Genomic DNA, 27,705 nt, shown 5'->3' with positions numbered 1-27,705 from the left:
TTATTGATCTTTCCGCTTAGGAAACTTCAAGAGATTTAGGAACTCTGTGCCAGGAATGGAGATGAAGGTCAAATATATATCTATTATAAATCACAATATCACAGTGAAAAGTCTCATTGGGCGGTGGGATTTCAAACAAGTACTGAGCAGCATTTTACTTGCCAAACTTACTTGACAAAGTAACAGCTTATCTTCCTGAACTTTCTCAGTGGTAGAGTTTGGATTCAGGCATTAAGCTCTCTTAACACTTTTTTTTTAAGTTATTGTAAAATATATGTAGTATAAAACTTACCATTTTAATAATTTTTAAGTGTACAGCTCAGTGGCATTAAGTGCCCTCACATTCTTCTGCAACCCACACCACTATCCATCTCCAGAACTTTTTCTTTTCTTATTTTTTTTATTTATTTTTTTTTTTGCGGTACGCGGGCCCCTCACTGTTGTGGCCTCTCCCGTTATGGAGCACAGGCTCCGGACGCGCAGGCTCAGCGGCAATGGCTCACGGGCCCAGCTGCTCCGCGGCATGTGGGATCTTCGCGGACCGGGCACGAACCCGTGTCCCCTGCATCGGCAGGCGGACTCTCAACCACTGCACCACCAGGGAAGCCCAATCTCCAGAACTTTTTCATCATCCCATATTGGAATTCTCTACCCATTGAACACTAACTCCCCAGTCTCCCTGCCCCAGTCCCTGGTAACCATTGTTCTATCTTCTATCTATGAATTTGACTACTCTAGGTATAACATATAAGTAGAATCATACAGTATTTGTTTTTTATGGCTGGCTTATTTCAGTTAGCATAATGTCTTCAATGTTCATCCATGTTGTAGCATACATCAGAACTGCATTCTTTTTTTTTAATGTCTTTTTTTTTAACATCTTTATTGGAGTATAATCGCTAATGTCTTTTTAAAAAGAATTTATTTATTTATTTATTTATTTGGCTGCACCAGGTCTTAGTTGCAGCACTTGGGATCTTCGGGTGAAGCATGCAGGATCTTTCAGTTGCGGCAAGTGGGATCTAGTTCCCCGACTAGGGATCAAACCCGAGCCCCCGGCAGTGGAAGCATGGAGTCCTAACCACTGGACCACCAGGGAAGTCTCAAATGCTTTTTGATAAAAATGATTGTGTTATGAGCATCCTTACTTTGAGCATAATGAGTGTTTCTTGATGCCTCAGCGTTGACATGCCGAATCCTTCTACCTCTGTCGGTGCCTGTTTCTCTCTACAATGCAAGGGCTCACTTGGGTCTTCTTTATAGCTATGACTGTGGCTTTTGCCTTCCTTGAAGTCTTAGGCCCTGACTCCATCTGTCCCTTGGGCAGGAGTGGGTGGACTGTGTGTTCTCTAGACAGAGAAGGGATATGACCTTGGTCAGCACATTTTCTTGGCCTGGAAAGCCCATTGTAAGGGCCGGGTAAGCACAGTATAATAAATATAAACAAGAATATTGTACTATCATTATAAATGAGATAAATATTGCTGTATCAGCAATCATATCACAATATCTAAATGTATCAAAGTAACACCTTGTATACCTTAAAATTATACAATGTTACACATCAAATTTATTCAACTAAAATTTTTTTTTAATAATAAAAATAAAAGGGTGCACAACGGCGATGAAGAGTGGCCCCCGCTTGCCGCAACTAGAGAAGGCCCACACACAGAAACAAAGACGCAACACAGCAAAAACAAACAAATTAATTAATAAACTCCTACCCCCAACATCTTCTTTAAAAAAAAAGAAAAAAAAGAAAAGTCTGCTTCTGACACTTTCTGGAAGGAGACAGGATATAAAAAAAAAAAAAAGGGTGCACAAGTGAGTCAAAGGAGATGAACTCAGGGAGTCTGAAGCCATAGCTAGGAACACACATCTGACTCTTGCATCATGACAGGCCACACCCCTCTCTGCTCAAGCAGGTTGGTGAAAACCACCTCCAGGCATTTCTCCTGGCACATATCACCCCAGAACCCAGCCAGAGATCAGCACTGATGTCAATGGGGAATCCCAGGCAATCGGCACTCATGCCCAAGACCCAGCCTGAAGAGAGGGACATGGCAGCCTAGTCTGGCTCTTCAGGACACCCAGCTGAGGAAAACACTGCCTAGAGGCATGGTTAACAGTTTATGTATGGAAGGAAGCCCCTGCCCCAGAGAACTTCTCTGAGATCCCACAAGGGGATACAGCACCTACACTCTGTACCTGCCTGTCCCAGACCTGAGACTCATGGGTGTGTTCAGCATCCTTCCTTAAAAGCATGAGAGATAAGTATGATGCTGTACATGCCAGCATCACCCTGTTTCTGGGCTCCAGTCCTGGCTCCTTCATAATGAGCTGTGAGGACTTTAGATGATGTACCAGAACCCAGCATACCCTTGGTAAGTGGAATCAAGGCTCATCATCATCATGTTTCAGCTCTATTGGAGGGGAGAGTAGGTTGACCATGAGAGGTTGTGGGTTTTGTCATCTACAGCATGTGAAAAACCAGAGAAGACCGAAGGAGAGGAACACAGTGAGCAGGAGCAGAGGGCTGTTTCCAGGCTGCCATGGACCTGGGGGGCAGGTCACACACTCACCAGTCCAGTCCCATTCTCAGCAGTCAGAAGAAGCTCTTGCCCAGGTCAGTTGCTCAAGCTTGGGACTCACCTGCCCAGTTTAGACTGGAAAGTCACTGGAGAAGGCCCTGTTCAGCTAACGGGCAGGAAAAAGACACACAATTTGTTCCAAGATAGAACCTAAGGGGGCTGTGCTTCATGCGACTCCCCTGGCTCTTCCCTGGGTGCCGGTGATGTTGCTCACATCATCAGGAATGAAGCGCTGCACAAGTAATTTGGGGCCAAAGCACCTGGCTGTGAGCACTGGCTTTGTCACTCACCAGGGAGTGATCTTGGGCAAGTCAGTTAAGTTCCATAAACCCCAAGTTGCTCATCTATAAATCAAGCACAGGGTTAGTGAGAGGGTCAAGGGAGATAGGTAACACATGAAAGTGCTTTGTAAATGATCAAACTCTACACAAATAATAGGTATTATTATTATTAAATAACTCCATGGCCAGGATTCTGGATTCTGGTATTGGCCCTGCCTTTACCTAGAGTAAGTCCCTAACCTCTCTGCCCATTTAAATAGTTGGGCTAGGGACTTCCCTGGTGGCGCAGTGGTTAAGATTCTGCACTGCCAATGCAGGGAGCCTGGGTTCAATCTCTGGTCTAGAAACTAGATCCCACATGCATGCTGCAACTAAGAGTTCGCATGTCACAACTAAGGAGCCCTCCTACCGCAACTAAGACCCGGCGCATCCAAAAAAATAATTGGGCTAGAAGAGTTTCTCTATTCAATTCAGTCTAACAGTCAACAGGATCAGAGTAGGAAAGGCAGGAGTTGTGAACCTTGTGTGGGAGGGGCATGCAAAGGCAAACGGACAGCAGCAACCAGCACTGAAAGACCACAGGAAGAGACCTCACGTGGGGTAGCCTAAAGTATGGCATTGAGCCAAGCTTCTGGTAGTGCTGGGTTTAACCAGGGAGGCCTCAGCTCAACCTCAGTTTCCTGAGCAGCTCCAGGACAAAGCTGGCACCACTGTTTGGAAGGGCCACTCCATGCAGGACTGGTGTCTGCAGGCCAGGCAGACATGATGTCATCTGTGCATCTGGAAACCACAGACCAGCCCTCCCGGGTCTCCAGCAGCTCTCATGTTTTCTGGCCAGGATCCCCAAGTTCCGTTCTCTCTATATCCCCAACCCTTTGCATTCCAGGCTCCCAAGGAACTGAGCTAGGACCTCCTGGGCTTCCGTCCAAGCATCTAGTTCCAAATTCCCCCACCCCTTCGTCCCTTGGGAGTAAACAATATAACTTTAAACAAAGACTGCTGCCTCAGCCTTGAGGAAAATACTGGGCCAGTTTCAGTGCTCTGCTGACTGTTTATTTCTTCATACCCACACTTAGTGCCAAGATAGAACCTGAGGGGCTGTGTTTATTGAGATTCTCCTGTCTCCGCCCTGGGCTTCCAGGTGCTGCGAAAGGTGCTCACATTCACAAGATCCACACAAGTGCAGCAGGTGTGTTTCAAGTCAGAAACTTGGTTGTTCGATCCCAGCTCTCTCCTTTCGTTAACTGGCAAGTCTGTCAGCCTCTCTGAACCTTAGTTTCTTTGTCTGCAAAATGGGGCCAATAATATTGATGTCACACGGTTGCGGTGAGGATGGTATCATTCCGGGCATGGCCGGTGGCTGCACACAGTGGGTGCTCAACATCAATGACCTTTCTGCTCTCCTCTCCCCCTTCCATTACACCATGGTTCTCTCTCCCCTGGAGGGGAGTTCAAGTTCCCATTTCTGGGCCTCACCACCACAGTATCTGATTCAGCAGTTCTGAGATTTGCATTGCTAACAAGCCCCCAGGGGCTGCTGCTCCAGTGGTCCAGAGGCTACTCTTGGAGAACCCTCATCTCCCTTGTGAGGAGGAGGTGGCACACAGGGGAGCTCCAGGATGGACTTGTCAAAAGTGAAAGACTTCAAGTATTTATTATATTATAATTGACATAACAAAAAATTCACCCATTTTAAGGTGTACGGTTTGATAAGCTTTAGTAAATTTACAGAATTGTGCAACCATCTCCACAATCCAGTTTTACAATATTCCCACCACTCCAAAAAGTTCTCTTGGGCCATCTGCGGTCAATCCGTGTCCACTCCAAGCTCCAGGCAACCACTGGTCTGCTTTCTGTCTCTAAGTTTTGTTTTTACAAGAAATTTCACATACATGGACTCATATAATTTGTGGTCTTTTGTGGCCAGCTTCTTCTGGTCAGCATAATTTATTTATTTATTTATTTTTTGCGGTACGCGGGCCTCTCACTGTTGTGGCCTCTCCCGTTGCGGAGCACAGGCTCTGGACGCGCAGGCTCAGCAGCCACAGCTCACGGGCCCAGCCGCTCCGCGGCATGTGGGATCTTCCCAGACTGGGACACGAACCCGTGTCCCCTGCATCGGCAGGTGGACTCTCAACCACTGTGCCACCAGAGAAGCCCCAGCATAATGTTTTTGAAGTTCATCCATGTCATAGCATGTGTCAGGAGTTCATTCCTCTTTACTGCTGAGTACTATTCCATTGTGTGGGTGCATCACAATTGGTTTGTCCACTCACCAACAATGGACACCTGAATTGTTTCCAGTTTTTGGTATTATGAATAATGTTGTTATGAACATTCACATACGTGCCCTTGTGTGGACATGTGTTTCCAAATGCTGTCTTTAAAGGTAAACCATAATTTACCAAGTCTCTCCTTCCTAGTCCTTGGAGCGTCTGCAGCCAATACTGTTAGCGACTAAGGGCTAATGGGAAGCCCAGGCTCTCCTGTCAGCAGCTAAGATCAAACTCAGACCCCTCCCCAGGCCCTGTCTCCCTGCAGCCTCACCTTACCCCCTGGTCACGGCCCTCCCCCGCTCCATTACCCCAAATGTCATACCTTGATTTAGAGCTGGTGATTAAAGGATTTTGCCTTTCAGTTAAATTAAACTGCTCAAAGCAGCCAGCAGGGAAGAGAATGAAAACAGGAGTGACCCAGATCTCTTAAAAGTCCTGGGGTTTCTCATCTCTCCTGAGCATCACTAGGCCTAGATGTCCCCATGGATACAGCACTGTCTGGTCCAAAAGTAGCATCCTCTGTATGTGCACAGCAGTCAGAGCAAACCGAGGACCCAGATACTGGCCTTCTACCCCAACGCCCCTGATTCTTGCTGCTGTTTGGCTCCCCTTGGTTTGGCTGACTTCATGTTTGACACACCTAGACTCTATTCCTTCTCTCCCAGGGACATCCCAGCCGCTGTACGGGAAAGTATTTTTCCTGCTCCACTTCCGAGTCCTTCCATCTGCCACATGATGGGGGCACCAAAGCTGTTATCCTGGACACACACACTGTCCCTTGCAAGGGCCCCAAAAGAATCGATTGAGCAAAGGCTGACTGCCTAAGACCCTTTGCCTGAGCCAGTTCCCCTCTCCCATTCCAATAAACCTCTCCCATGTCCAGGTAGTTTCCGGGCTCAAATCTTAAGCCATGCCATTTGGTAAAGGAGGTTCTGGCCTCAGAGCTCAAAGATCTGAGTTTGCATACCTGTGCGGACTTGTGGCAGCAGTGACCTCAGGCTCTTTACCACGAGGAAAGTGATGTTTTTCATCCCGCCGGCTCTATACCTGCGACGAAGTTGATGTTTTTCATCCCGCCGGCCTCCGGGTGCAGATGAGATAACAGGAAGAGATTTGTTGGGTGCACCGCTCTGGAAACCCGTGGGGCACATGTAGGCCCCAGGTCAAAAGGATTCAGAGAGCAGGAAAGACTTCACTCCTGTCACCAGTGAGTGTAGAAACAAGGACCTTTTCAGAGAAATGGCCTCTCAGGAACTGCCATCCTTGACTTGCTCTCCAGATTTGCCAAGTCAAATGGTGGCCCTGACAGGAGTTAAAGAGGTGCATCAAAGTGGTGGATTATAGTTGTGTTTTTATCTAGTAATGAGAGATTGGGTGACTTAGGTTGGGAAATGTCTGTGCATATACTGCAGAAGGGATTATAATGAGTAGCTGAGAACAAAGGCCTGGAGTGTGAATCCTAGCCCTGCTACCTACTAGCTGTATGACCTTAGGCAAATTACTTAACATCTCTGGGCCTCAGTTTCCTCATCTATAAAATGGGAGTAGGGCTTCCCTGGTGGCGCAGTGGTTAAGAATCCGCCTGCCAATGCAGGGAACACGGGTTCGAGCCCCAATCTGGGAAGATCCCACATGCCGCAGAGCAAATAAGCCCATGCACCACAACTACTGAGCCTGTGCTCTAGAGCCCACGAGCCACAACTACTGAAGCCCATGTGCCACAACTACTGAAGGCTGCGTGCCTAGAGCCTGTGCTCTGCAATAAGAGAAGCCACCGCAATGAGAACCCCACACACCGCAACGAAGAGTAATCCCCGCTCGCCGCAACTAGAGAAAGCCCGCGCGCAGCAACAAAGACCCAATGCGGCCAAAAATAAATAAATTAATTAATTAATTTTTAAAAAAAGGGAGTAATCATCTTACAAGGTTACTGTGAAAATTAAGTGAGGGAATGTGTGTGAAATTCTCAGCTCATTAGCTGATAGTGTGTCAAGAGTGGCAATTTTCTTGTTTATGTTTTATTTTTATTATTTTTATTTATTTATTTATTTTTGTACGTGCGCCTCTCACTGTTGTGGCCTCTCCCGTTGCGGAGCACAAGCTCCGGACGCGCAGGCTCGGCGGCCATGGCTCACGGGCCCAGCCGCTCCGCGGCATGGCATGTGGGATCGTCCCGGACCGGGGCACGAACTCGTGTCCCCTGCATCGGCAGGTGGACTCTCAACCATTGCACCACCAGGGAAGCCCCATATGTTTTATTTTTAATAAAGCATTTCCTGAGTGCCTCTTATCCATTCGGTCATCCATTCGTTTGTTCATTCGTTTGTTCATTCATTTGTTCTTTCATCTAGTCAACAGAAACCTTCAAGTGCCAACAGTGTGCCAGAATCTATGAAATGCACTGGAAAAAGAAAATAATACAGTGCTTGACCATTTTTAAAGCTCTTTTACATGCATTGCCTTGTTTTACCTTCCCACTACCTTCAGGATGACGTTAAGAGAACAGAGGCTCTGAAGATGTGGTGATTTGCCTAAGATACCAATTAAACAGTGGCACAACTCCTTCCAACTCATGTTTTCATTTCTTTTTTCCAATTACAAAATACTTTTTTAAAATATTTATTTATTTATTTATTTACTTTGGCTGCGCCAGGTCTTCGTTGCGGCATGCATGTGGGATCGAGTTCCCTGACCGGGGATCGAACCCAGGCCCCCTGCATTGGGAGCTTGGAGTCTTACTCACTGGACCACAAGGGAAGCCCCCCAACTCATGTTTTCAGACATTCAATCCAGTTTACTTTATAGGACACCTCACTGCCAGAAGGACAGGGTCATTAATAAATGAGTAAGACGGGGCCTCTCCCTGCCAGTCTCCATAGTCTCTGCTCCCAGAACTCAGGACACCTCCCCTCATTGTAGTCTTTTCCCCAGGGCTCTATTAGAGTTGCTTGTTCTGATTTATCTCCGGACACCAGGAGTCTGCCCAGAACACAGTATGGCATCTGGATGATGCCTGTGTCCATCTGGGTTCTCAGCTGCCAACAATGGGGCAGGGCCCAGGGCCCAGGTGGTGCCGCAGCTGTAAAGATGCTGATAAAGCTTAGGTCTGGCTTCTACCTGAAGGAGTGGGACTCAGAGTGGGGGAGTCCACAGCACAGGAGAATGTTCAAAGGTTCTGGGAAGCCAAAGAGAATCCACGTGTATTGTGTCCTGGCCTGAAACTGAATCTGGGTGGCTGGGGAGACCTATATATGTTTAGCCTAATTAAAGAGTAAGGAATCCTTCCAGCAGAGCCTCAGTGCCTCTACAGGGGCTTAGGGCCAGGATCCAAGACTTCTGATGGCCAAAGGTATTCAGACGGATTCCTGGCCAAGGAGGCCTCATGCTGCACAGGCTCAGAGACACACAGCCTCCTGGCCTTGCCCCACCCACGTGCAGGGGCAGGATTCACTGGCATGTGGCCACTCCCAGGCGAGGTGGGAACCTCAATAATGAGAGGCCCGATGCAGCTCCTTCCTGGACACCAGCTTCGGGGCAGTCATCGAGTCTGACCCTGAGCATTCCACAAACTGCGTCCAGCTGAGCTATGGGCTCCAGGGGTGATCCCGTTCTCCATGCTCTGATACCCTATGATACCCTAAAAAGTACACAACTCCTCTACCCAGCTCAGTTTCTCTAAGGCCAACTCTGTTGAGAAGAGGGAGAGCCAGAGAAACACAAAGAGAATAAGAGAAATGGCAGCTAAGGTAAACATGAAATAAGCGCATGGAAAAGCCTTTGGGAGAGCAGAGGAAGAGCTGATTAATGCTGCCTGGGGGGCCTGAGAATGCTGGGGAGGAGGACCGAACCCAGTGAAAAGGATTGGCAAAGCAGGGGAAGGAAAGGTGTTTCACGCGAGGGAACAGAGTTCAGGAACACAGAGCTGTGAACAGGCAAATCACTGAGGCTCTCTGAGGATGCACAGGAGGCAGGAAGCAGGCAGGAAAGGCCAGCAGGGCAAACCGGAACGTGAGACCTTGCTGTGACCTTCAGACAGAGACCAAACTGCTTGGGAAGTGGAGGCATTTTGCATTTGAAAGGAAAATGAACATTTGGGCTGAGAAATAAAGCTGAGTATGGAGTGCCTCCTCTGTGCCCAGTGGCTTACAGGCATTTTCTCCACATCACGCAAGGTGCACGTTTTACAGGGGCAGACACGACAGAGCCATGGTTTTTCTACGGTATAAGCCCTGTCCAAGGAGGGGGCAGGGCAGAAGGGAACTTGGCAGAGCCATAGCAGCTCCTTGAGGGTGAGGACCCCCTTACACGGAAGGAAGCAAGTTGGAGCTTATTAAAGAGTTCACTCTTCTGATCTTAAGACCTGAAACCTGGTCCGTACTCTGGGCCACCATAGTGCTGTCAAGGTCACCACACTCAACACCCTGAATGAGCCACCTGTCAAGAAACACCCACACCGAGGCTTCTCAGTGGCAGGGCCCACATGCCTGGTGCCTGGCAGGTGCTCAGTGATAGCTGTTGGATGAAGCTTTCTGTAAAGAATTCTTTTGGTTGACTCCTGGCTTTGGCCAACACCTCAGGAAGTAACTCCCAGTCTCTTCTGAATGACCAAAGTCATTCAGAAGAGGAAGCCCCCTCTACTTCCATGGGGCCGCCCAGCGTGGGAGTGCCGCCAGAGCCCCACAGGCAGCTGAGTCAGGGTTGGGGGAAGACTTCCTGGAGTAGGAGAGGCCTAGGTGACCCCACGGAGGGGGGGCGGTAAGTGGAGAGGGCAGTGGGAGGTGGGCTCAGGAGTGAGGACGGGTCTGGTGAAGGAAGGAGTGTCGGCGCCGCCCCACCTCTCAGGGCCGTGTTTTCCTGTGTGAACCTCAGCTTCTCCTGCCTCAGCAGCCTTCTCCAAGGTGTTGGATTTAAGGAGAGGGTGGAGGGAGGGAAGGAACCAGCTCTGCCTGAGCCGGGGTATGGACCAGGTCCTCTTGCTATGTGCCAGCCTCAGGTGTTATCTGTGGTGACTCACAGCCCTTCCAGGCCTGTTTACCCATCTACAAAATGCACTCCATTATGGGGTTTCCTGAAGACTCGGTGTTAGGTGATTTTTGTTGCTCTCTTGATTTTGTCTGTTGTTTTTGAGTTCTGTGGAGGATAAGAGATGAACCAACTGGACCCTCTGTGTTGGACTCACCACAGTCAGACCTGGCATTTTTGAGTACTTGCTGGAACTATTCTAAGTTCCTTATATGTATTGTCATTTCATTCTGAAACCACCCTGCTATTATCCACATTTTGCAGATAATGAATGTGAGCTTTCCATCCACCCATTCCCTCACCCAGCACTGCTCATCAGGTGCCCAGCGGCCTGGGCTCCGGGTCAGCCCACACTTGTCAGCACACCCGGCCTCCCGAGACAGCCGGATGTCTGGGCAGGACTTGCAGCTCTTAGTTAGACCTGTCGCCACACCCTGTTTCAGCCCCCAATGGCCTCCTTCCCTACCTGCCTGGGTAGCTCGGCAGCTGCCAAGGCTTGTCATGCTTCCCCCCCCAACCCAGTTGTTTGGGTGCCGGCAAATGCCAGGCAGGTGAGGAGCCCCAGCTTCCACCAGCCCAGCTGCCCTCGCCTTCCAGGTGCAGGGTAGGTGTGGGGCAGGGAGTAGGGGAGAGACAGGGTGTCTCCCAGGCTCAGAATTGCTGAGACGGAACCTCAACTGAATCACAGCATTAACTCATCTAGAACTGGGGCTCAGGAAAACAAAACACCTGGGTGTGTACAGGGAGAGACCTGGCATCCTTGTAACATGAGTGGCCAGGAGGTGTCCTCTGCCCAGGTGCAGGCGCAATTTACTTCCCTCTTCAAACTTAAATCAAGTGGTCCCAACTTCTCCCTTTCTTCAGAACCATTTGTTTAGGACCCATCACGAGCCCAGGAAAGAGAGGGAAAGTGGGGCTTCCTGCATAAATTAGGAAATTAAGTCTCACAGGAATTCAGCAATGTTGCAATCACCCAGAGGTGGCTTCTGGGCTCAAGAAGCTGAAGCCCAGATCCAGAACTGATGGTCTTAGGAAGGGGGCTTGGACGTAGTAGGAGAAAGTCAGGAAAAAGTCTTGGACTTGGAACCTGAAGCACAAACGTCTACTCCCACCTCTGCTGTTTGGTGGCTAAGTAAGTGAAAGTGACTCACCCATCGATGAGCACGAGTGTCTGCATCCCTGAAATGGAGGCAACCCCACCTCATAAGAATCTAGCGAGAATAGCCACACAGGAGAGAAACCAGCGTCCACAAAACCAGTCCTCAGGAACCCAGCTCCATGGAAGAAGGGCTCTGTGGGTAAATAGGTTTGTAAAATGCTCTCTCCTCTCCTGAAATGTGTGCCGCAGGTGAAGGATTCGGAGAAGCCCTGCAATAAGGAAAGCAGGTGGAAATTGTTTAACACAGCGTTTCCCAAACTTGGCCCAGGAAAGTGTTCTGTGGGGTGGTGCTGGAGTGCCCTGAACGCAAACATTAGGTGGCTGTGGTGTTTGGAAAACGGCAAGTAGCCCACTTTCGTGGGGGAGAGGATTCAACCAAGGGAAGGATGACAGCAACGTGGAAACCAGGTAGGCCTTCAACACGCTCCTACACAGTGGGTGGAAGTGGACATGGACATGGCTGCGTTGAAGACAGTTTGACTACACTGATTAAAATGTCAAAGTCTCTACCGCTTGATCTGGTAATTCCACCTCTAGGAAATTATCTTGCATAAGTACTTGCACTTAATTATATGTACAAGAATGTTCACTGAAGCATCACATGTAAATATAAAAAGAAAAAAAAGAAGTAAACAATCTAGACATCCAGCCCTAGGGGAGCATTTGAGTGATGACTGTGTGCATATGGCAGCCTGGGCTGCTACCACGGATAAAGCGTGGCTGCGCACTCTGACATGCAAGACCTCCTAGATATGCACTTCAGCAGAAAAATAACTTTGTTTTCCTCTCTCTCTCTATGTATATACACATAGATATATGTCTGGCTTTTTATATTTATGAATAACACTTCAGTGGACATTCTTTTACATATAGCCCATGTAAGTATTTATATAGGATAAATTCCTAGAAGTGAAATTGCCATATCAAAAAAAAATTGATATATATATATAGAGAGAGAGAGACAGACAGACAGACAGAGATACAGACATATAGATATGGATGCATGTATGCATCCATATATCTACACATATTTATTTGTGTAATATATATATATAGACACATGTAATATATATGTAAACACACATATACACATATGCAAATGTGTATATATACATATATTTATACAAAGATACATGTGTGTATGTATATCTAAATAGAAATGACACATCCATATCCATATGTACCACATATCATATATTATAAATACACAGAAAAGTGTCCAGAAAGGGACATGACAAAGTTAACAGGGGCTTTCTCTTCAGAGGGATGTGGGATTAGGAAGAAGGGTGGGAAGGACAATGAGACTTATCAGCATTTCCATGCTGTTTTTATTTTTTACAGTGAACATGCATTACTTTTGAAATTTTGAGAAATATGTCTTTTATTATTTATTTATTTTTAAAACATTATTTAATTTATTTATTTTTGGCTGCATTGGGTCTTCATTGCTGCACGAGGGCTTCCTCTTGTTGCGGTGAGCGGGGGCTACTCTTCATTGCAGTGCGTGGGCTTCTCAATGCAGTGGCTTCTTTTGTTGTGGAGCAAGGGCTCTAGGTGTGCGAACTTCAGTAGTTGTGGCATGCGGGCTCAGTAGTCATGGCTCGTGGGCTCTAGAGCGCAGGCTCAGTAGTTGTGGCGCACAGGCTTAGCTGCTCTGCGGCATGTGGGATCTTCCCGGACCAGGGCTCGGACCCGTGTCCCCTGTACTGGCAGGCGGATTCTCAACCACTACGCCACCAGGGAAGTCCAGATGTCCTTTAATTGGTAGAAAAAAACACTAAAACAAGGCTCAGGAGGATGGCTTTTCTTTTGTAGTCAACTCAAAGCCTTTGTTTTTTGTAACCTGAAGCCATGGGTGTTTGTTATGAATATAAGCACTGAATGACTGTTGGATCCCCAGATTCACTGCTTTTGGTTTCAAAATAAAAACACTTTTTTTTGCTTGTTTGTATTTGAAAAATACTGAAGATTGCAATAATGTATAACACACCACTTAAAAAATATCTTGAAAGAAAGATGTCAGAGCTACCTTGGTTAACCTGACCAGTCTTCTCTCTGGAAATAACCCTAGTAATAATCTCCAGTGAATAGGGTGGTGCAGATTCTGCAGTGGATTTTGAATGGAAGTATTATGATGCTGTGGGGCACCCTCAGAGTCAGTTTGTCTGTTTTTCATTCATAGTCCCCGGTCTCTGGAGCACACAGCCTAGAGGGGGCATGTGAGCCAGCAATGCCCACCTACCCTGTTCCCACACTCCCATCTATATGTTTATTATTGTGCTTTTCCTCGGCCCCTGTTACATTACTGACCTTCTGGGATCCTTTCCCATGCTTTTGAAGTGTATCCTTTAGAAGTTCACCTAGTTCAGTTCTCTTGGTGGGGAACTCGTTTCTTTTGTTTATCTGTGATTCTCTTTGTTTTACTCTCATTCTTGCAAGTTGGTTTTGCCAGTTACACCATTCTAACTTGACTTTCAACGCGTTGTGCACGGCCTCCCAGAGTCTTAAGTCTCCCATTGTTGCTGGTGAGGAGCTGCTGTGTTGTCCCTGTGTTAAGGGCTCTAGTCTTTGATTCAGTGTGTGCTTAAGATCCTTTGTCTTTGGTATTCTGCCCACATTACATGCCCAGCAGCAGATTTCTTCTTATTTACTCTGCTTAGGATTCATGGGGTTTTCTTGATTTTGTAGATTCCAATTTTTCATCAGGCACTCTTTCTTTAAAAATTAACTTTCCTCCATTTTCTCTATTCTTTCCTCTGGGACTCAAATTTGATGTAGAGAGACCTTTCCATTATGTTTTATTTCTTCTCTCTTTCCACCTCTTTCCTACTCTCCTGATCAGTGTATGATAAATACTGTTTTACAGTTACATTCTAAATAATTTCCTAGCACATTTCTCCAGTGCATTATCTTTTCAATTGGGTCTAATCTGTAACTTAACCTATCAACTGAGTTTTAAATTTCAATAATTATATTACTCATTTTTACAAGAATAAATGAATTCTCTGGAAAAAGAAGGGCATTCCCCAGAGGTGTCAGCAAAGGTGAGAACATGAGTGCAAGAATGGGAGAGGAGTCCTGGGTTGGAGGGATGGGGGTGCTAACCAAGCCCATTCTTTATTGATAAGACCTCTGAAGTCCAGAGAGTCACACAGGGGTCACACAGCTAGCTAAGGGCAGAGCCAGGATTGGAACATAGGCCTTCTTTCTTTCTTTCTTTCTTTGGCTGCATCAGGTCTTGGTTGCGGCATGCGGGATCTTCGTTGTCGCATTGGGGATCTTTCGTTGCAGCACGCAGGCTTCTCTCTAGTTGTGAGCTTCTCTCTAGCTACCACGCGCGGGCTCTAGAGCACACGGGGTCAGTAGTTGCGGCACCCAGGCTTAGTTGCATGTGGGATCTTAGTTCCCCCACCAGGGATCGAACTTGCGTCCCCTGCATTGGAAGGCGGATTCTTAACCACTGGACCACCAGAGAAGTCCCTGCCTTCTTATTTCTTATTTCGTTGTGGAGCACAGGCTCCGGACGCGCAGGCTCAGCGGCCATGGCTCACGGGCCTACCCGCTTCGCGGAATGTGGGATCCTCCCGGACCGGTGCACGAACCCGTGTCCCCTGCATCGGCAGGTGGACTCTACCACTGCGCCACCAGGGAAGCCCCTCCTCCTCTTTTTGTTTCCCTTTTTGGTGCCCCTGCTTTGTGGTACATGAAGCACACGCTCAAACTAGGCTACTGGGAACTGCAGCCTGAAAAAGAAGCCACAGCTTTGCCTGCACTGGGGCAGGCAGGATGTCCTTGAATGCAGCTGTAAGGCAGGTCGCGGTGCGGGGCTCCCGCGGACTCCCCCAACTCCTCCCAGTTGCTGATTCCGGGAAGAGAGGCTGGAAGGCAGATGCTTGAGGAGGCTAACCTTGGGGCACCGTCGCCACCTGGTGGCGTACTCCGGTTCTTGCAGTGGTCGCGCCTGCAAGCGCCGCGAGGCGAAAGGAGAGAACAAAGAAAATCTGGGCGGAGGTGCCAGGGTGGGCTATTTGACTTTGCCCGAAGACCTGACCCGCTTTGTCCATCACTGGAAGGTGATGCGCCCCCCGGAAGGGCTGAGCTCCGTCCTGAGAGTGTGCAAACAGGGAGCCCTAGACTGGGCTTTACACTACTTCCAGGCATCATCACTTGGAAATCAGAAAGGCCAAAGTCTTAAGATATTAGAATCATCGAGGAGGTAATCCCCACTCCCACCCCTGCCGCCAGGTCACAGTCACAAGGGGCTGAGAACTGCCCGAGATCACTCAGCTCCGGCTGCTCCTCCGCCCCGCCCCAGTGTGGGCAGCCTTTTTTCATCAAGGTCTCAGAGACATTCCGGCCACAGGCAGCGGAGTTTACCTTATCTCTGTGATCCTCCCTAGGGCACTTGGCCTGCAGCTCCACGCCCTCTCCTTCCCCCTCTCCCAGAGATCTGACCTCCCTCCCGCCTCCAGCTCCCCTTCCCTCGGGTCCCCTCCCCCACTGGGACCTCTCTCCACCTGTCCCTTCAACTGCCATTTGCATGCCTGGGACAAGTTGCTGTCACCAGCCTGGATATTTCTCCAGAGCAATTCCCTCACGTTCATCCCCTGACCACCCAGGAATCTGGACAGTCCACTGTCCAAACCCACCCTGTCCACATAGGAGGAGCTCAGCACTGCTGTCCCCTCCTCCTAAAATGTTTTCTTTTGAAATATCATACTTACAGAAAAGCTGCAAGAATAGTACAAAGAACTCCCCTACCCACTTTACCAAGTCATTTATTTTTTAACATTTGCCTCATTTGCTTTCTCCTCTCTGTTGTCTCTGTTACACACACACACACACACACACACACACACACAGTTTTTTTTTATGAAACCATTTGGAAGTAGGTTACATCATAGTCCTTAACCTTAACCTCAGTGTGTTATTTCCTGAAAATAAGGATATCCTTCTATAATTATCAAATTCAGGAAATTTAACATCAAGACAATATTTTAACCTAATCAATAGTCTATATTTCCACTTGGTCAGTTGTCCCCAAATGTCCTACCTAGCACTTTTTGTTTGGTCCCAGATCCCATCCAGGATCACATATTTCATTTACTTGTCATGTCTGTTGAGTCTCCTTAATCTGAACAGTTCCTTAGCCTCTTGGTTGTGTATGACACTGACATGTGTGAAGAATCTAGGCTGGTAATTTTATATAGTTCCTCAGTACAGATACTTCCTTTCATCCTGCATTTTTTTGCTCTAAGTGTCAAGGGTCTACCCAGTTCCTCAGGTCAGGAACCTAGGTCCCTCCCTCCCTCCCTCCCACCCAGCCCTCATCAGGTCCTCATGCCCACTGCCCTTCTCTTCAATGCCCTCATCATTTCTCACCAACCAGCCATCCTCCACCCTGCCATCAGCGACTGTACTGCTTCACACAAGCTGGCTGTTTAAAGTGTGGTCCAAGGACCTGCAGCAACAGGAGCTTGTTAGAAATGCAGAATCTCAGGTCCCAGCCCTACAGAATCAGAACCTGCATTTTTTAAAAATTTTATTTTATTTATTTATTTTTGGCTGTGTTGGGTCTTCGTTGCTGTGTGCAGGCTTTCTCTAATTGCGGAGAGCGGGGTCTACCCTTCGTTGCAGTGCGAGGGCTTCTCATCGTGGTGGCTTCTCTTGTTGCAGAGCACGAGCTCTAGGCATGCAAGCTTCAGTAGTTGCGGCACGTTGGCTCTAGAGCACAGGCTCAGTAGTTGTGGCGCACGGGCTTAGTTGCTCCGCGGCATGTGGGATCTTCCCGGACCAGGGCTTGAACCCGTGTCCCCTGCATTGGCAGGCGGATTCTTAACCACTGTGCCACCAGGGAAGTCCAGAACCTACATTTTAACATGTTCCCCAAGTGTTTCTTCTGCTAAGTCTGAGAAGTCCTGCTCTCAGAGATCCCTGAAGCAGACCCCTCAGCTCCATATTGAAGGAGTGTCCCTCTCTACCACCCCTGACCCCCAAACTTCATTCTTACCTCACCTACGTTCATGAGGGTATGCTGTCACCTTTGTACCATTTAGTCCTTCTTCTAGGAATGCCCTCTCTCTCCTGAGACTTCTACTCGAGATTAGGCTTAATGGTCACTTCTGTGGTGTGCTTCCTGCCACTCCTCCTGGGCGCCATTTCCTTTGAACCTGCCTCTTATCCTAGCTTCAGTTACATGCAAGTGTTACTCCCAAGGGCTCCTGATCTTTAAGGAGTTCCTCCTCCCATTAGTTGGTGAGCTCCTTGAGGGAAAACCTGCATCTCACACACCTCCTTATCTACAGTGCCTAGAACAATTCGAATGTCTGTTGAATGGGCACGTAAAAAACCAGCTCTTCTTCCACAGAGGTACTTCTTCACAGTAGATCCTGAAGTGGGTACTGGGGTATCCAAAGGGCCATTCAAATACCTGAGCCACAGAATGCTGGGACAGGGGTGGCCACAGGGAAACATCTACTTCAAATGCCCTTTGTGATCCATGAGAAAAGGCCCCAGAGAAGGAGAAGTGGCTTACTTGCAGTTTCGTCCCCTGGAGTGGTTGGCCCAGAGAGTCACTATTGACCCATGTTTTGACCTTCCTGGAGCAAACTGCCCTCATGTGGTTTAGTGTGAGAAGCAGAGTAGTAAAAACCAGAGTTGCAGATGAATGCCCACAAAATGCAGAGACTTATGTAGAAGTTTTAAACATGAAAAACTATTCTGTATCTTCTTGCTTAGGAAACAGTCATGCCAGTGAAGGATAATGGTTACCTTGAGGAGGATGCAGGAAGACTGGAGGGTTTATAACCAAGCTGGGGTAGGCAGGGGGCTTCAGCCATGCTGTTTACTCTTAAGCTGTGTGCGGAATATGAGTGTTGAATTTTTTTATACAACCTTATGTCCTTTAAAAATTCTGATCTGAACCAAGGGATCATGCCTTGCACACAGTTGTCCTCAAATTTTTTAATGAGTTTTCTTGCTGAAGGTTTTCAGTTAACCAGCCCTCAACCTTGTGGGTGCCCATTAATTTTTTTTTTTTTTTTAATAGTAAATGTAAACTTTCTGCATGGCAGGCTTCCAGCTCTAGCAAGCAAGGTTCAGAGGGCAGGGTGCATTCTGGAAAACAGAATACCACCCTGTTATTGGAGCTTAAGATGAACACAAATAAGGCTGGGTTATATCTTAGCACATGGGCTAGAGTTCAGGTTTCATTTTATAGGCAAAGAAACACTAAATTCTCAAAGAAGAATGGTTTGAATGAATTATTCATTTTAGCAAGGTGACTGTGGCAACAACAGGCCAGAGAGGAGACCAGCTAGCTTTGGCAACAATCCAGAAGTATTACCTGCTCAAAATAAATTTATTTTATTTATTTTTGGCCATACCGTGCAGCTTGCAGGATCTTAGTTCTCCAACCAAGGATCGTACCTCTGCCCCCTGCAGTGGAAATGCAGAGTCCTAGTCACTGGACCACCAGGGAATTCCCTCAAAGTAAATTTAAAAAGCAAAATCGGGTGAGGTGAAGAAGAGAAACAAGACTTGCTCTGAGTAGATGTTGAAGCTGTGTGATGCGCAGAAAAGGGGCTTCTTATTCTACTTTTATGTTTGAAATTCCTCATGATTAAAAAAGGTAGTGGGGCTTCCCTGGTGGCGCAGTGGTTGAGAGTCCGCCTGCCGATGCAGGGGACACGGGTTCGTGCCCCGGTCTGGGAAGATCCCACATGCCACGGAGCAGCTGGGCCCGTGAGCCGTGGCTGCTGAGCCTGCGCGTCCGGAGCCTGTGCTCCGCAACGGGAGAGGCCACAACAGTGAGAGGCCCGCGTACGGCAAAAAAAAAAAAAAAAAAAAAAAAGGGTACTGATCTTGTAGAAGTCATAAATATACACTGACGTGACAAATGAAAAAACCCTAATTACAAGAAAGGATAGCTGGTTTTGGTATAAAGTTTTTCATAAATGAATTAGAAAAGTACTGTATCACCTCAAATATACAATACAAAAATAGCCCATGATACAGAAATAGATGTTGAAGAGTTTAAATAACAATTCATTCTGAAAGATTGAGAAAAAGCAGCATATCTAAATTAACATTTATATGCTTTTAAATGTGTACAAATAATATATTTATAGCTATAGTAGATATTTAGCTATTTCCGCCATGAACTTAGTTTGTGGTCTAACTAATCAAAACTTTCGAATCTTCTCATTAGGAATATGGAGTCTTCTCTTTGGGAAGGTACTGTAATATGGGATGGGTTAAACAGAGTACAGCCATGTGATTTTATATGCAGTTGAAAATCACCTCTATATATTGTACATAACTCTCTTTATATACGTACATGTATATATACCTAAATATATATACTGTTTAAAAAAATGGTGTGACAAAAGTTGAATGGAGAGTAGGGTGGCTGTGCTTAGACATGCAGTGTCTCTTTGGAAGGGTTAATAAACCATCTGGGAGAGGAAGTGGGGAGATGAAGGAGATAGTGCTCTCCCCTCCTAATCTTTATGAGCACGTTAACAGTAACACTCACTGGAGGTTGGTATCACAGGGGACTTCCTTTCTTCACACATTGTCTCATAATTTTTTTTTAAAGGCTGGAATAATGCCTCTACTATAGAGGCAAATCAGAAGGGGACTATGTCTAAATGAAGCTTGAGGGAATTCCCTGGTGTCCAGTGGTTAGGAATTCGCACTTTCACTGCTGAGGGCCTGTGTTCCATCCCTGGTCGGGAAACTAAGATCGCACAAGCCACGTGGTACAGCCCACCACCAAAAGAGAACACATATTACTTGCTATCTTGGCACCACTCTATTTTGTAATACACTTTTGCTCCAGCTGGTATCCATTCTGGCAATAGCCCCCAGTATTACAGGTCCAAGTTTCTCTGGTTGCATGTGGGCCCGTGACTCACCATCTGCCTGATTTCCTTCTGCAGTATCCTCTCTGGCTCCTTCAGAACACAACTGAAACTCCTATCTCCTTTACAGTGGTCCCTCCTTTGGTATGTTGCTCAATCCTATGAATTAATACATCTTGTAAGAGAATGTCAGAGGTTCAGGCAGGCTTTTCATTCCCCTATTGCATCTTGTAAATCAACCTGAATCACAAGTTTGTTTTTGGACTCAGAGTAATAACGGAAGGTCATCTGGCCATCCCTGACGCCAGGCCACATGAGAGCTCCTTGGCCTCTTAAGGAAATGTCGCTGCCCCAGCCTCTGGTTTTAGTCAAGTGTGGTCCCAGAACTTTTAAAGGGACTCACAATTCCCTTTAAATACATTATGAAGTAGGCAGAGAGCATGGGTTCAAGATTGTTTTTATTTTCAGAGCCTGCAACAGTTGGTTACCAGTGTTACTAAGCTGGTACATTCTGAAGGCCATCCCACCTCCCTTTTCAGGCATTCAACCAACAGAATCCCTACAAACAAGATTACAGACTAATTAAGATGTGTCTCAATGTGTGTGGGGGAAGAGGCCTTCTCCCCCTGCTCCCCTCCTCCCCACATACTTTTTCTAACAAGATTGTTTTATAGTCAAATGCAACTCAAACCCATAACACAGCAACCAGTCATCTCCAGTATCACTGATTCTCTCCCTGCCTGCAGAACAGGAAGCCAGGGCAAGAGGGGAGACTGAATCTGCTATATAAGAAAAACTTCACTATACCCCAATGGAGCAAAGATGGTGAGGAAGCCAGCGCCTAAGGGTGGGGATGAGCAGGAACCAAACAGGCCTGTCTAGAATCAATCAACTCAGCCCCAGCTCCTTGGGAGGTGTTCCTTTGAGACCCCTACTTCTGTGGGATGAGATGAGGGGCAACTGGTGATGATCCATCTCTCCCTGTCCCTCAAATTAAAACATGATAAACTCAAAGTTTTACCTGCAAAATCCACCACGCCGCCTCCTGAGAAACACATTCTATAGTCATCTCTGCCAGCACCCACTCCCTTCTAATGCCCAGGGCTTCCAGCCCCTCTCCCCAACCTTGGGTGGCCCAGCCAACACTGATTTGATACTCCTTGACTCATAGAATGACTATTTTTAAAAAATTAAAATAGAAGGAATCAAAGAGTATCAGACTAATAGAAGAAAGACACTCAATATATACTCCCTTCCCTTATCTGGCAGAGCCCCCCATCCCTGCCCGCCTACACTGGGATACCTGCTCTACCATGTTCCAACACTGACCTGGGGGTGGCCCAATGGAATCTGCCTCAAGTGCTTTCCTGACCGTGACTCCTAGACAAGCAACATCACAGCGAGCAGGGTCACCCCAGTAGATCTCAGGGGCCTTCGAGGTAGGTCTGGGAGGTTTAGCTTATGTCCTGTAGCCAAGCCTGAGTCTGGGGCCTGCTCCCACCAGTATCTCAGTCCTTGGCTGTATATTAATAGCAGCAGCCCCAGTACTGCAGCACCTCCTAGGGGTGACAGAGTGCCTAGTTCTCTGTCCCACAACTCATGTCCTTCTTCCCCCTCCCTTTTTCTTTTTTTTTAAAAATTAAAGGCAGAGGTAGTCCCTGGGATGATAAAACCCCACCTAGGATGGCAGTATTGTAACTTAAAGCAGTTAAATAAAAGTCTCCAGGAGTTGATTACAAAAAAAGAAAGAAAAGAAAGTGACTGATGAAGTTGAATAAATTAATGATATGGGTTATCCCACAAAGACCTTTCCTTTGCAGGCCGTCTTTGGTATTTGGCCAGCAGCATTTGTGAGTCTTCTCTCCACTCGGACTCTCCTACCCCTCCCCCCTCAGGAGAGAAGGCCATTGCCCAACGAGGCCCAGGCGGCTCATCCAGCTGTGGGGGATGAGGAGTCAGAACATCTTGACTTGGTGCTTGGAACTGTGCTGTGGCACGTGACAGCCTTGGCAGACCGTCCTGTTGCAGAAGGAGGACAACTTACAGGGACAGAAGAGCCAGCAGGATGCTCTGGGCTCCAACCCTGGGAGAGTGGGAGGTAGGTTTAAGACATGGAAGCCTCAGGCCTTCTCTCCAAATGTCACATGGCTGGCCCCTTTGCTCCAGTTTCTCTGTAGCAAAGAGGGGAGGGGGGTAGGGAGGGAGGCTCAGGCTGTTGCTGTCTGGCACTGAGACCCTCAGAGCTTCTTCAGACGGCTATACATCTCTCTCTTGCTCTTTTCCCCGGCCCAGGTCCGGCTCTTGGTGCGGAACTTCTTCAGGTCTTCTTTAAAGTCCTCATGGTGCATGGGCCGGTAACTGGGGGGCTCGCAGTGAGACTGGCGGGAAGACAGGACGAAGTCAGGGCACACCTGCTTCATAAGCACACTCCTGCGCCCTCCCTGCCGGGGGCTGCAAGACTCTGCTCAGCAGGTTCTAGGGCCCTTCTGTGTGCGGGGCAAATCCCCAGACCCCTGGCAAGAAACACCCACGACCACCAGACATCTGGGTGCAGGGGCGGCCCCTGCCCTCCAGAGAGTCCATCTTACCTGGCATTTCAGGAAGAACTCCTTATATCCGCCCTTCAGGACATATAGCTCCGGGTAATGGAGTTTGGGGTACTCGTTACCAAGCCGATCTCTCTCTCTCACATATCGGCACCTATAAAGGGGAAGGAAAGCCAAAGCATGGTTAGCTCTACACAGTGAAAGCAGTGTTCTTTACACACATCTCCCCAACCTTACCTTCATTCTTGGAAACAATCAGTGTTGACTTGTGATTTCCTGGCCACCTGTTATCTTCAGGAATAGTGTTCAGAGCCAGTGCCACTGCCTCGTATTGGCAGGTAGATGGTCTCTTCCCAAATTTTCAAGTTAAACAGCCCTAGCAACTGATCTCTGCCCAGCATCTTCCCTGCCACCACCAGCACCTAATCTTCAGTGACAGCTTCCCAGCCAGCTTCCCTCTGCATTCTCCACCCTCCACGACCAGTGTCTCTCCCTTACTTCCTTCTGAGCTTTGCTCCTGTCTCAGGGCACCTACTTGCATCCTGTACTAAAATGGACTATTGTGTAGTGTACTGTATACTCCTGTAGTTATGTGTGTGCAAATGCAGCAAAATATCACCAGTCGATGAAATCAGGGGAAGCATGCACTCTTTCTGAGCGTGAAATGGTTCCAAATAAAAAGGTGGCACAAGAACTTGAACCCAGTCCCATGAGAAAAGTCTCTCTTGGAACCTCCTAGTGAAGCTGCACTGCTCCCTGCCACCTCTGTCCCTGTTTGCTCAGCATTTGTCACAACCATCTTCCGTCTCTCCACTGGGACCTCCCCTGCGGCAGGTCAGTCCTGTTTGCTCACTGCTGTAACTTCATTGCCTCAATAGCCCCTGACACGTCCAGGCTGGCAGTCCTTTCTGAAGGGAACTAGCACAGATGGGCAGCTGTTTGGCCCTCCCCCTAGCTTTTTAATACCACCACTCACTTCTGACCACATTTTCAGAACCAGTCCTGTCACCATTAGTGAGAGTGTGGAAAGATGTTGTTAGAGCATCAGAGTATTATTTTAAATCTGAAGTGATGTTATTTTATTGTAATTATACTTTCATTTATTTTGGTATAAAACTTATCTTTGTAGTAAATTATAACAGGGCCTTAGTCACCAAAGCCCTAACAGAAGTTCTTATTAATAAGGGGTGGGGATGGGGGGGCAGGGGCATTTCTTTTAAACTCTAACGTGGCAATAACGTGAAGGTAACATAATCCACTCCTTTGCAAACGTGGATTTGACAAGTGTTCAAGAGCATCACATCAAGTTTTGCAGAGAGGATATGACACTCTTCTGGCATTTGCATAAGGAGCAACCACACTGTACCTGAAGGATGTCACCTGAGAACAGTAGCCCCATAGGTAGAAATAAGGACAGTGGGGGAAACTGGAAGAGCCAGAGTTTAATTCAATATAAAGGAAGGCTGGACAGTAGGCCATGCCCAGCAGTAGCCAGGACTAACTCAGGAGTGAGGGTGATGAAGCAGAGGCCAGATCCTCGGGGGATGTTGCACAGGGAACACCTGTGTCACAGGCTGGACTGGGGAAGCCAGAAAGCCCTCCACGACGACTACTGTGAAACTGTTAGGGCAGCCTATAAACTACACTCCAGGAAGCTGTTCATGAAATCAACTGCCTGCAAAACAGGTAAGGATTTGAGAGAATACCTGTTACACGTGAATTGATACTTTTACAAAACTAGGTATTTTCACACCACGTGTGTAGGCTAAGGCATGGAAATGACATTCGATGTGCAACAGGCGGTCCCACAAAAGCACCATGGGGGCCATGCCCTGGAGCCCACTCACATGCGAGGGCCTCGCTCAGAAGAAAACTCGCAGTGGAACACCACGATGACACGCTTGCCATCCGTAGGTACGATGGGCTTCTTGAGTAAGAAGTCTTCAACCTCCTCTTCCATGTGCAAGTTCACTGCACCCTGTGAAGGCACCAAGAGACTCATGTTTCACACTCGCAGTAATGATTCTTCGAGACTGGTCTTCAAATGGGCACCTCAAATTCTGTTATGACTGTGTGCACTGTATGAGTGGTATTTGTGAATGCCCGGGACTTTCACGGCCACGACAGTGGCAAACACTAACACTGTATTTAAAGTACCTCCTTACCGTATTTCAACACTATATTATTGGTTAAAAGATTAAAAGGGCACAACCAATTACTTTCTTCCTGGGAAAGTATGTTCCAACACCCAACTAACCAGGCAACTATAAATGTAAGAGGTATCATTAGGCTTGGCACAGACTGGGACATGTTGCCAGAGACTGGCTTCTCCTCATGGCTTCATGTCCAGGCATGGCTTAGAAGTCAGTGGGTACCATTTAGAAATGTCCCTGATGGTGATGGTGATGGTGATGGTGTGAGGGACAGAACAGGAAGCAGTTGCCGTACAGTGTGGTAGAGATTAGTGCAGACCAGGGAACATTCTTTCAGTGCACCAGGAGTCAAATGCCTTTCACTCCCACTGCTTCTTTTTACAATTCTTATAACCAGCATGTGAGCATTATAATGAGCAGCCAGGTGTCACCTCCGCCTTTAAAAGAAAAAATCACAGATGCTGTCCAGGGCTCCTGCTATGCCTCCCACAACAGCAGGGCTCGCCCACAAGCCTCAGGAATCCATACCTTGATGTGGCCTCCCTCATATTCATATGGGTATCGGCAGTCAATGATAACAAACTCTTTAATGAGGTTGGCAAACTTGCCACTCAAAACAGACGCTATCTGTGGAGAGAGAGCCAAGGAGAATCAACTCTGGCTGCCAGGAACACGTAGATTCCATGTGTGGCAGGTTCCAAAAGGATGACTTACAATTTCTGGAGAGATGTATTTTAAATCCTGATGCTTTCCAGCAACTGTATGAAAGAGGTAACACTTAAAAAAAAAGAGAAAGAGAGAGAGAGAGAGAAATACTTAGCAAATCCAAAAGCTTAAAAATGCAACATTTTTATATTGCTTGCCTTCCTGGTAAGAGTCAGCTTGAAAAAAAAAAAAAACAAACATTAATGTAATAGAATATGTTGGTTACTTGTCTAGCCACTTCATTAATATCCTGACATTGAATTTTCACACAGACCTATAAGGCACATTATCCCCATTCCCATATGTCAAAGCTAGGTACCTTGTCCAAGGTTAGCCAGCAAGTAAGCCAGACTTGAATACAGAAACCTCAGGTGATTTCCTTTTTCTCCCACTTTTGTTAGGAACCCTCACCTCAGCAGCCAGACTGTGTGCAGCACATAAAGGACACAGAGAGGAATGACTTCACTGTTTACTGAGCACCTGCTATGTCCAGCATGGTGCTAGACATTGGAGGTGGAATGAGTGAGGCTGGGCCCAGCCTTGAGGGAGAAGGACGGGCACATCAGTAATTACTCACTAGGGCGGACTGGCCGAGTCAAGTGCTCACCCAATCCCGTGGCCATGTGTGGGGTCATTATGACAAACACAACCAACCACAGCTTCAATTCAGGTGCAAGCTTCTACCAGCAAGGATATACCACACCCAGGTCTTGGCTTGCTCTTCCCTTCAGACTAGAACTGTCTTCTATTTTTTAAAAATTTTATTTATTTTTTAACATCTTTATTGGAGTATAATTGCCTTACAATGGTGTGTTAATTTCTGCTGTATAACAAAGTGAATCAGCTATACGTATACATATATCCCCATATCCCCTCCCTCTTGCGTCTCCCTCCCACCCTCCCTATCCCACACCTCTAGGTGGTCACAAAGCACCAAGCTGATCTCCCTGTGCTATGCAGCTGCTTCCCACCAGCTATCTATTTTACATTTGGTAGTATATATAAGTCCATGCCACTGTCTCACTTCGTCCCAGTTTACCCTTCCCCCTCCCTGTTGTCTTCTATTTTTAATCCACTTATTTCTCCCACCTGGTTGAAATATCTAGCCCAGATCCAAACCTTCCCCAATCGCCTAGCTGAGACTGAGACAACCCTTTTATTTCTTATTTATTTATTTATTTAGTTAGTTAGTTAGTTAGTTATTTTTGTGGTACGCAGGCCTCTCCCTGTTGTGGCCTCTCCCATTGCGGAGCACAGACTCCGGACGTGCAGGCTCAGCGGCCATGGCTCACGGGCCCAGCCGCTCCGCGGCATGTGGGATCTTCCCGGACCGGGGCACGAACCCCTGCCCCTGCATCGGCAGGCGGACTCTCAACCACTGCGCCACCAGGGAAGCCCAACCCTTTTATTTCTTAGTCTGCTGCTTTCACTGCACTGATGTTTACTTCAATCTACCATGTGATACATGTGGTACATGTCTATGTGGCATGATGTCTTACTGACCGTATGTTAAGTGTTTTGAGGGAAGGAACTGTGTCTCATTTTGGAATCTTTGCCTTACACATGATAAGTGTTTCCATAAATGTTAGCTACATTAAAACATAAAAGACTGGTCTGGGGACCTTCAAGTCATATGTGGCTAAACAAGCTACTACTGACACAGGAATGTGTCACATTTCACCACAGCTCAAAGGCAGCCAACCTGTATGAGGCCATCAGCAGACCATCCTCTGGACCTCCCTGAGGGCATTTTCCCTCTAGGGCCATGCTCCTCTGGACAATGGAGAAATTTAGTCTCAATCCTGGACATTCTAAGAGGACCTTTTGATATACAGACTTATATACAGTGAGGCTAGAGGTTTATTTCTGCTTCTTTACACTTTTCTGCAGTACTGCTTTTATAATCACAAACACAGTTCCCAGAGAGCCTGGTCTTTGGGTTGGTGTCAAGGCGGCTGGTGGGTGGCTCCCTACTTGAAACCTCTGACCAGCATCAGTAAGGTCTATAGTCCCACAGAGACTGAGATACACCTGATCATGAATGTGTTTCCTTATCTTAAAACAAACTTCAAACTGCGTCCCCTTGGCGGGGTGGGGTGGGGTGGGGT

At 47.4% G+C, this 27,705-nt stretch overlaps 1 protein-coding gene and 1 long non-coding RNA gene across 10 annotated transcripts in view; both read right to left on the bottom strand.

Annotated features, from left to right (window-relative positions):
* Window positions 1-382: 382 nt before the first annotated feature.
* LOC125965559 (uncharacterized) lies at window positions 383-7,346 on the bottom strand. The gene is made up of 2 exons (XR_007479589.1): window positions 2,583-7,346; window positions 383-1,349 (listed from the first exon to the last, which is right to left on the bottom strand). It is a non-coding gene; the product is annotated as an uncharacterized LOC125965559 (long non-coding RNA).
* A 5,115-nt stretch (window positions 7,347-12,461) lies between these two features.
* CDC25A (cell division cycle 25A) overlaps window positions 12,462-27,705 on the bottom strand; it is a 34,159-nt gene continuing 18,915 nt past the window's right edge. For 7 of the 9 annotated variants that reach the window (XM_012538268.3, XM_004283886.4, XM_033412979.2 and 4 more), the window contains 5 exons: window positions 25,607-25,669; window positions 25,421-25,519; window positions 24,587-24,717; window positions 22,782-22,893; window positions 20,635-22,571 (listed from right to left, as the gene is read on the bottom strand). In XM_012538268.3, the coding sequence (XP_012393722.1) occupies window positions 22,431-22,571; window positions 22,782-22,893; window positions 24,587-24,717; window positions 25,421-25,519; window positions 25,607-25,669 (546 nt within the window). In that variant the 3' untranslated portion in view covers window positions 20,635-22,430. Of the gene's footprint in view, window positions 20,353-20,634; window positions 22,572-22,781; window positions 22,894-24,586; window positions 24,718-25,420; window positions 25,520-25,606; window positions 25,670-27,705 lie in introns of those variants that run through there. The other 2 variants (XR_007479588.1, XM_033412980.2) reach the window with 2 other exon arrangements.

This window comes from Orcinus orca, chromosome 10, assembly GCF_937001465.1.
Source record: "Orcinus orca chromosome 10, mOrcOrc1.1, whole genome shotgun sequence".
Classification (NCBI taxonomy): Eukaryota; Metazoa; Chordata; class Mammalia; order Artiodactyla; family Delphinidae; genus Orcinus; species Orcinus orca.
This window is presented reverse-complemented; position numbering and strand designations above follow the sequence as displayed.